The following is an 8,817-nucleotide window of genomic DNA, read 5'->3' as shown; positions in this document are numbered from 1 at the left end:
CTTTCCATTCTGAATTTCAGCATCGGGAGATTTAATTATTTTGTGGTATGGGGAAGACAAGTGTTTAAAAGTTTTAATAGCTAGAGACTTTGTCTGAAAAGTCTGTGGCTGTTAATTTGTGCACTGCATGTTTCTAGGCACTAGCTTTAAAGTGCTCAGAACCAGATTTTCACACTTCAGCTGTAGAATGTGAAAGTTTTCATAAGCAGCTGACCCTTAAATTCTTAAAGAGCTTCACTTGGTTGTCCAGAAACAGGAAAGGTTAGTTGATCTTCCAGCTCTCCTATCAGTCATCTATGAAGGTGTAAGTTTAAAAAGTACAGATGCCCTGCCCCCTAGCAGAATTAATCCAATCATATTCACAGTTGGGGCTCGGCTGCATTCAGGTGTTTTGAAAAAGCTTGTGGCAAGACTCCATATGCAGTTTTAACCACTAGCCGATATCAAAAATCAGTGATTAATTGTAATCAGTATAGATTTTTTTATTTTCAAGTTCTATTTAATTTGGTTTTGGCCAGTCAAGTAATAATGTGATTTGAAATGGTCTGCTATAATGTAGAAGAGCAGAAAATGACCGTAAGATAGCAGTTGCCCAAATCAATTAAAATATGATTCTGTTAATTGACTGACTAACCTTTTCAGAAATAAGAATAATAGTATCAGGTGAAATAATTCATTTCTATGTTTAATGATAACTTTTGTTTTTTTGTATTAAAGAATGTAAATTCATTGTAGTCCACTATCAAGCTGTGAGACAATTTTTTTGTTGTTCTGTGAAGGCAACAAAAGATTCCTAATTTCCTTTGCCCATGCAAAATTTTTAATGGTTAACAATTTGAGCCTTTGTTCAAAACAGACTTGGTTTTCAGAAATAAAGGTAGATTGATGTGATTGTGTCAAGGAAGCCTGTTTGCACAGGGTTAAAGCACTTGGCTGCTAACCAAAAGGTTGATGATTTGAACCTACGATCTGCTTTGTAGGAGAAAGATGTGGCTGTCTGTTTCCCTAAAGATTTACATCATTTGAAACCCTGTGGAGTAGTTCTACTCCATCCTATAGGGTCACTAGGAATCAGAATCTTGGCGACAATGGGGTTTGGTTTTTTCGTTTAATGTCTGTATTACACAAAGTTGATTTTATTTGGAGGCATGTTAATTTCTAAATTTTTGCCTTGTTTTGTTTTTGCAGCAGCAAAATATGGCTCAGGAGACCAACCAGACCCCAGGGCCCATGCTGTGTAGTACAGGATGTGGCTTTTATGGGAATCCTAGGACAAATGGAATGTGTTCTGTTTGCTACAAAGAACATCTTCAGAGGCAGCAGAATAGTGGCAGAATGAGCCCAATGGGTAAGTTGTTTCCAAGGAAAAACACATTTGAAGAACTGGTGGACAGAACAATGTAGAGCCATCAGTTGGGGCCTGAGACTGAGAATCAATGCTGAAAGCCCAAGGAGCAAAGACCCTCTGAGAAGAACTTGAAATTAAAGCAACAGCTCGAGTACCTGGCCTGACCACACACATCAGGAATGAATGACTATCTTCAAGCATCTTCTAGTTTTTTCAGATTTCCATTTCGAGGTTTTGTTTCATACTTGTCTTCACTGGATGAATTTTTTAATATATTTATATTTTTTGTTTGGATACTCACATAACTGTAGGATTCTACAGCACAGTGAAAGTTTTTAACACACTAATCTAATTAAATGCAAGTATTTGTTACTTATTAATAGTCTTGGTACTGAGTTTTTGTAGTGTGTTGATATGGTTCTTATAAATCCTTTTTTTTTTAAACGTAGGGACAGCTAGTGGTTCCAACAGTCCTACCTCAGATTCTGCATCTGTTCAGAGAGCAGACGCTACTTTAAACAACTGTGAAGGTGCTGCTGGCAGCACATCTGAAAAATCAAGGTAAGATTGAACATGTCTGCTGTCAGTATCATTATAGAGATACTAATAATAGCTCTGGTAGCGTAGTGCCTAAGGCACATGACTGCTAACCAGAAGGCTGGCAGTTCAAACCCACCAGCCACTCCTTAGAAGGAAGATGGGGCAGTCTACTTCCGTAGTGATACTGCCTCGGAAACCCAAGGGAGGGGTCACTATGAGTCGGGGGCCGACTTGACGGCACATGACAACAACAATAATATCAGATGTCCTTGGCTTTGTAGGCAGTGCACAGAGATTTGTTTCCTACAATAGCTGATCGCATAGGTGGTTGAGTAAAGAGATGTATATTAAAATACACTCCGTAATACCTTCAAGGTGTACTGCGTTGAGATTGCTGTGCTTTTGTTTCCTTATAATTGAGGTTTAGGGATTGGAGTGAGACTGCAGACTATATATGGTATATGTTAGTACCACACACGGCTGCCCCTTTTGCTCTTTAAGAATTACAGGCACAGCTGAAATTCCTAATCACATGACGTTGTAACCTATACAAATAAGCAACTTTGCGTTGGTGAGCCATTTTCAAATTGCTTTTTTCTTCAGCCATTTGTGATGGGCATCTGCTAACTCTTTAAATTTTAGTTTATCTTAGTATATTTGATCTTGTTGGAAAGGATATAATTGAAAATAACAAAAAGTACCCTTAACATCTTTCAAAATAATTGTTTGCTTGAACTCAAATAGAAATGTGCCTGTGGCTGCATTGCCTGTAACTCAGCAAATGACAGAAATGAGCATTTCAAGAGAGGACAAAATAACTACCCCGAAAACAGAGGTGTCAGAGCCAGGTATGCTTTTTGTTTAATACTAATTCAATTCTGAGGTTGGTATTTTGAGAGAGGATTAATTGTGAGGGGGTTTCTTTCCTTCCAGTTATAGGACCAAAGAGAGCAATAAAGTACAGGCTAAGCAGGAAGCACTATCTTTAAAGCATCTGGAAGTGTAAAATAGTTATACTCTTTGTCTTTTATCTTCTCCCTCGCCCCAACGACTACCCCAGTACCACAAATCTGCAGTTTGTAATCAGGATGCTGGAAATGTTAATGTCTTGATGAAATTGAAAGGGTGTTTAACATTGTTTTTTAAAGTTATCTAAATCATTAGGGAAGGTTTTGTACACTCAAACTTGTTCATAAACATAAAAAGCATTCTTGATTAAATTTTAAAAGCTAGGAAGAAAAAAATTCCCTCTAGGTGTTGTCAGTTTTGTAGAGAACTGATCAAGCAACAACATACTGAATGCTAAAAGAAACTTTCAAGTTGAAGAGGTGCTTAATCATACTGCATGGGAGTTTTTAAACTCAGGATAGAAAGGCACTAGTAATTTCAATGCTGTGATCATTTAGGAAACTGAAATCTTTGAACATTGTGAGAACGCTGACTTGTTGGAATTACTTGTGTTGGGCTATAGATCAAGGAGGTCTGTGCACATAGCTCAGTCAATTTGTTATTTTGTGGTAGAATGATGATGGGACACAAAAGTTTATTGTAAAGTAAAACCATGTCAGTGGAAATACGGTCTGTTTGAAAGCTTGCTTTTGCTAACAGTGGAGTCAGGCTTATGGCTATAAAAGAACACTTAAATTATATATAATGGTATAAATGAAGGTAAAAGTCTTAACTTGGACAGATGAATCTGGTATTTTGAAATGTGTCATTCTTCTAAAGAAACTGACCAAATTAGTGTGTTTTGAGACTTCTTTATTATTTGGATTTTGGGTTGGTTTTTTTCCTCCCCAAACATAAATTTACTCTGACCTTGGAATAATACACTTGAGTTAGAGCTGTAGCTAGCTGTTCCTGCATTTATCATAGCCTAGTAGGCATTGTGCGGTTCTCAGCTGTCTGCCTTTCTTTATCATTTTTCTCTTATCCCCTTTCTTCTCTGTATTTCTTAGAAACCACTATTTTTTAGGTTGTGGGCAAAAAATTGGTGGTGACCTCCCTCTGTGGGTCCCCATCTTATTCCCATATATTATTAACTGCACCTCATACCATCAGGAAAATTTATATTGAGGTTATCATAGCAGCTTGTTAGGAAAAACAGTAGATGGAATATTATTAAAATATTAGGTTATCAATCCCATTGAATATATATTAAAAATGAATTATAAATTTGGATGGCATTTGGAGTAAGTTATTATAAACTAGTCAGCTTGTTCTGTGAGATTGGATTTAACCTGGCCTATTTATTTAGACAGAAATTTCAGTATTTCGTAAATATGCTACTCCTAGGATTTCAATTGATAGTAACAATAGAATTTACAGGGTTTTTCTGTTATAGTTGACTTGCATAAGTAGAAGTAAATTTTGGTATATTGTTTTAGAACTGATGTGACTGGCCTTTGATACAGGCATTGCAAGTTTATCTTTATTGTGACAGTAACAATCTTATAATATTTATAGAATCCTTAATAGTGTAAAATAGAAGTTTCACAGTGTTACAGAAATGATAATATTTTTAGTGAGAATTTTTAAAAAGCGTTTGTTCAAAACATGTACTTTAAATTAGAATCTTCCACCTTAATAACAGAACTTCCAAATCTGAGGCTATTTTGTTAATTTTGTAAGTTTTGAGTTTTGTATATTTTATAAAGTTAAAAATCTTACAAACTTAGTTTCATAGTATAAATACGTAGTGGGAAAAGCTGTCTTTGCTGATCTGTAGAAAGAAAAAAAAATCCTTCAGATGTTCTGCATATGATAATATAATGCACTTGTGAAAATTGTGAAATAGTTTATTTACTAGTGAAAAAAGTTTTACTTTTACTCACTAAGAATTAATGAATTTGAACTGCCCTAATTAGGAAGTTTACATTTAGGAAGTTACAGTGTAGAAAACTGAACACATGATCAACATCTCCCAAGTCTTTAAAACTTAGGGTTTTGTTTTCCAGTATCGGTAAAATGTGAATTTAAAAAATGAAATGATCATTTTATAAGATTTAAAAAATTGAGAGTTAACACAGTATCCTCAGATTTGGAAGTTTTGATATTAAAATAGAGCCTTATTTAAGGTATAGGATTTTAAGAAAGGATTCTTAAAAATTTTCACTGAAAATACTACGATTTCTCTTTAATTTTTTTTTTTTTTTGGTCAGCTGGTGAACTCTTGACAAATTTCTTTCTACCCTTATTTTTCAGTTGTTACTCAGCCCAGTCCATCCGTTTCTCAGCCTAGTACTTCTCAAAGTGAAGAGAAAGCTCCTGAGTTGCCCAAACCAAAGAAGAACAGATGTTTCATGTGCAGAAAGAAAGTTGGCCTTACAGGTATTACAGATCACATAAAATGATGTATATATTATTGCAAGCATTTAACAAGGAGCTCTTAGCTGGACTCTTAAGGAATTGGTTGGTTCTACATTTCAAACAAAATGCCAGACTTAATAGGAATAGAAAATTTCCAAAGTGGTCTAGAAAAAGATGACAGTGAGGTAGAAAGAAGTTATTTTTGATTTGTGTCTGAGCACATGAAACCTTTTATTCAGGCCCTCTGAATTAGTTTCCTTTATTAGATTAACAAAAATTTATCTCTTCTGAGTTCTCTATACTCTTGGCAAAAGGCACCTGAACTAGCAGTAGCATTGAGTACCTACTGTGTTTTTCCCCAAATAATATGCATGTTAATGGGTTTTTTACCAACCACAACCACCACCACCCATTTCCCTGCATACTGTTTTCACAAGCACACTATGCCACTTTTTTTTTTAACATGTTGCTGGCTTCAATTGACAGTACGCAAAAAACTCAACGTGCTGCCATCAAGTCAGATCCAACTCGGAGTGACCCCTCCTTGGGTTTCTGAGGTAGTATCACTACAGAAGGAGCTCTGGTAGTGTAGTGCCTAAGGCATTTGACTGCTAACCAGAAGGCTGGTGGTTCAAACCCACCAGCCATTCCTTGGAAGGAAGGTTGGGCAATCTGCTTCCGTAGTGATACTGCCTTGAGTCAGTTCCAACTCAACAGCAGTGAGTTAAGTGGCAATAATGAACATGCTTATCAGCAGAGCCAAATGTATCTTTTCTGTGACATAAAAAGCAAAAATATACAGTAACATCATTACTGAAGTAGATTGCCCATCTTCCTTCTGAGGAGTGGCTGGTGGGTTTGAACTGCCAGCCTCTGGTTAGTAGTCAAATGCCTTAGGCACTGCGCCACCAGCACTCCTAAATGACCCTAAATACATAATTAAACTATGAAATAATCAGACCTAACATAACCTAGTGGTTTCATTCACCATGATCTGATAAGAATTTTGCATATAACTGTTGCACTAATGCACTATAATTATCAACTTTAATGGTGTTGATCGCTTATTTTCTGATTAGTAGGGGACTGCCAAACTTGATACATGAGTTCTTGACCTTACACTTTTTTCTACAATCAGGATCATCAAAAGTAACATTTTCAGACTTTATACACATATAGGAGATTAAAGAAAATGAAAAGAGCAAAAGAAAACAGAATGATACGATTTACCTGTAATATGTGAAGACAGGTGAATGTGGCCAAAGTTCACTTCTAGAAATATCATGAGACATGCATAGAAAATGCGTGGGCACATTTGTGGAAAAATACTTTGAGCTAGGCACAAAATGTTCTAGATACATTTCACTTAAAACTTAGGATTTTATTTTCCAATACTGGTAAAATAGGAGTTTAAACAGTGAAATGATCATTTGGTAAGATTTACAAAATCACAGTTAACAGAGTATCCTTAGATTTGGAAGTTTTGATATTATTAAAGTAGAAGGTGCATATTTAAGATACAGGATTTTAAGAAAAGATTCTTAAAAGTTTTCACTAGAAATAATAGAATTTCTCTTAAATGTTTTCTTTTTTTATTGTGACAGTTGATAATCTTTAATCTCTGTTTAGTTGTCTTTCCTTAGTTTTCATTTGAAGTACTGCAGTTAGCATATTGGTAGGGCTAAGATTTGAATGCTGGGAGGCCTTCTCTGGACCCTGTACTATTCCTATGGGAGTTTTATGGAAGCAGAAAGCACTTGGTAGAATTATCTGGTGGATGGATAGCCCATTTTATTTTCTCTCAATGTGGAATGCTTTACCAAGCATTTTTCCTTTACAGTCCCTATTCCCCTGGGGGAAAAGAAAAACTAACTAAAACTCAGCTGCCATCGAGTCGATTCCAACTCACAGCAGCAACCCCTCCTTGGGTTTCCAAGCAGTATCTCTACGAAAGTAGATTGCCCAGTCTTCCTTCTGAGGATCTGGCTGGTAGGTTTGAACCGCCAGCTTTCTGGTTAGCAGTCAAATGCTTTAGGCACTATGCCATCACAGCTCCCCTTGCCCTGGGAGGAAGCTATGAATTAATGTAGTGTTTTAATTAACACGTCAAATGAGGTTAAGAGTGTTTTCACGGTTTAAAATGTAGATTCTTACTGGAAGTTATGTCTTTCGTGATGCAAAAAGCAAAGAGTTCCTTTTCTATGGTGACTAAGGATTTTTTTTTCTTGTTTGCTACAAGGTCCCAAGTGACTCTACTTTCCCTTGTTTGTACAGGGTTTGACTGCCGATGTGGAAATTTGTTTTGTGGACTTCACCGTTACTCTGACAAGCACAACTGTCCATATGATTACAAAGCAGAAGCTGCAGCAAAAATCAGAAAAGAGAATCCAGTTGTTGTGGCTGAAAAAATCCAGAGAATATAAATTTACTACTTGTGAAGAGACTGAAACTTTGTTTTTATTTTAATATATCGTAGGAAAACATTAAAGCGCAGATGCATGGCCATTTTCCTTTGATGTTCTCCAGAGTTTTACTTTACACTTGTCTGTCTTACTGATATTTTAGGATGTTTGGGTGTTTGTTACAGGCAGAATTGGATAGATACAGCCCTATAAAATGTATATGCCCTCCCCCTGAATAAAATTGGATGAAAATCTGTACAGCAAATTGAAATACTAATATTTCAGTTAGCAAATTGATACTAGGGGCAAGATTTAGTTCCCATGTGCCAAACAAAATACATGAAATCTGCATGTTTGCAGCATATCTGCCTTTTGGGAATGTAATCAAGGTATAATCTTTGGCTAGTGTTATGTGCCTGTATTTTTTTAAAAAAAATGGTACACCAGAAAAGGACTGGCAGTCTTTTACCATAATTAAACTTCACCCTCTTAATTTCTACATGTGCTTTTGGAAGCAGAAAGAAAGCTTATAAAGAGGATCACACCATTCAATGAAACTAGTATTTGGTGCCATATGTAAGCCTGGTTAATTGGTCTAAAAGCTATCAAAGTAGTGAGACATTCTGTGAAGGGTAAGCGCAGCTGGTTATAAGAGTAAAATCATCAAGCCAACAGGATCTTGATACCTCGGAAGCTTATTGTGCTGATCTGCCCCAGAAGATGTCTACATTACTCTGCTAAAAATATGTAGCACAGAACTGCATTAGGATTGATTTGTTTACAAGAAAAATTTAAAACTATGTTTGGTTTTCACATACAGCAGCTCTATTGAATAACATGCATCTGAATTTTTAAGTTGCAAAGATTATATGAACAGTTAATTTTTCATGTGCATCTTTTGTTGACTGTTTTGGTTTAAGAAAGAATGTTTCAAGCTTTTTAAAGACTTCAGTTCTTAATGTAACTGTACCCTTCTGCATGGAAAACCATAACCAACATGGCTGCAATAGACTTCTTAGTGGTATCCAGCACCACTTGCAGAGGGCTGCTTTATCATATTAATTGTACTTGGGTGTAGGACTCTAGTGTTCTTGGGTGTATTGCATGGGCTGCATTATCTACAGCATTGTACAATAACAACTAGAAAAGGCAGTATACTTCACTGATGCTTGTCTGGTAATATCACTTCTGTGTTATAATGGAAGGTTTTTTGTGATG

At 36.0% G+C, this 8,817-nt stretch overlaps 1 protein-coding gene across 1 annotated transcript; it reads left to right on the top strand.

Moving 5' to 3' along the window:
* Positions 1-1,197: 1,197 nt before the first annotated feature.
* ZFAND5 (zinc finger AN1-type containing 5) lies at positions 1,198-7,620 on the top strand. Its single transcript, XM_007938484.2, has 5 exons — positions 1,198-1,348; positions 1,798-1,909; positions 2,633-2,736; positions 5,093-5,218; positions 7,472-7,620. Exons 1-5 carry the CDS (start codon positions 1,198-1,200, stop codon positions 7,618-7,620), a joined length of 642 nt encoding a protein of 213 aa, XP_007936675.1.
* The last annotated feature ends 1,197 nt before the right edge of the window (positions 7,621-8,817 follow it).

Source organism: Orycteropus afer, unplaced genomic scaffold (assembly GCF_000298275.1).
Source record: "Orycteropus afer afer isolate SDZICR_OR568_19922 unplaced genomic scaffold, OryAfe1.0 scaffold00005, whole genome shotgun sequence".
Classification (NCBI taxonomy): domain Eukaryota; kingdom Metazoa; phylum Chordata; class Mammalia; order Tubulidentata; family Orycteropodidae; genus Orycteropus; species Orycteropus afer.
Note: the sequence above shows the minus strand (reverse complement) of the source record. Positions and strands in the feature narration are given on the sequence as shown.

Coding starts and splice junctions, on each gene's coding strand:
- ZFAND5 (XM_007938484.2), top strand. CDS start 1,198: ATGGCTCAGGAGACCAACCAGACCCCAGGGCCCATGCTGTGTAGTACA. Junction 2,737..5,092: donor AACAGAGGTGTCAGAGCCAG/GTATGCTTTTTG, acceptor CTTATTTTTCAG/TTGTTACTCAGCCCAGTCCA. Junction 5,219..7,471: donor AAAGAAAGTTGGCCTTACAG/GTATTACAGATC, acceptor TTGTTTGTACAG/GGTTTGACTGCCGATGTGGA.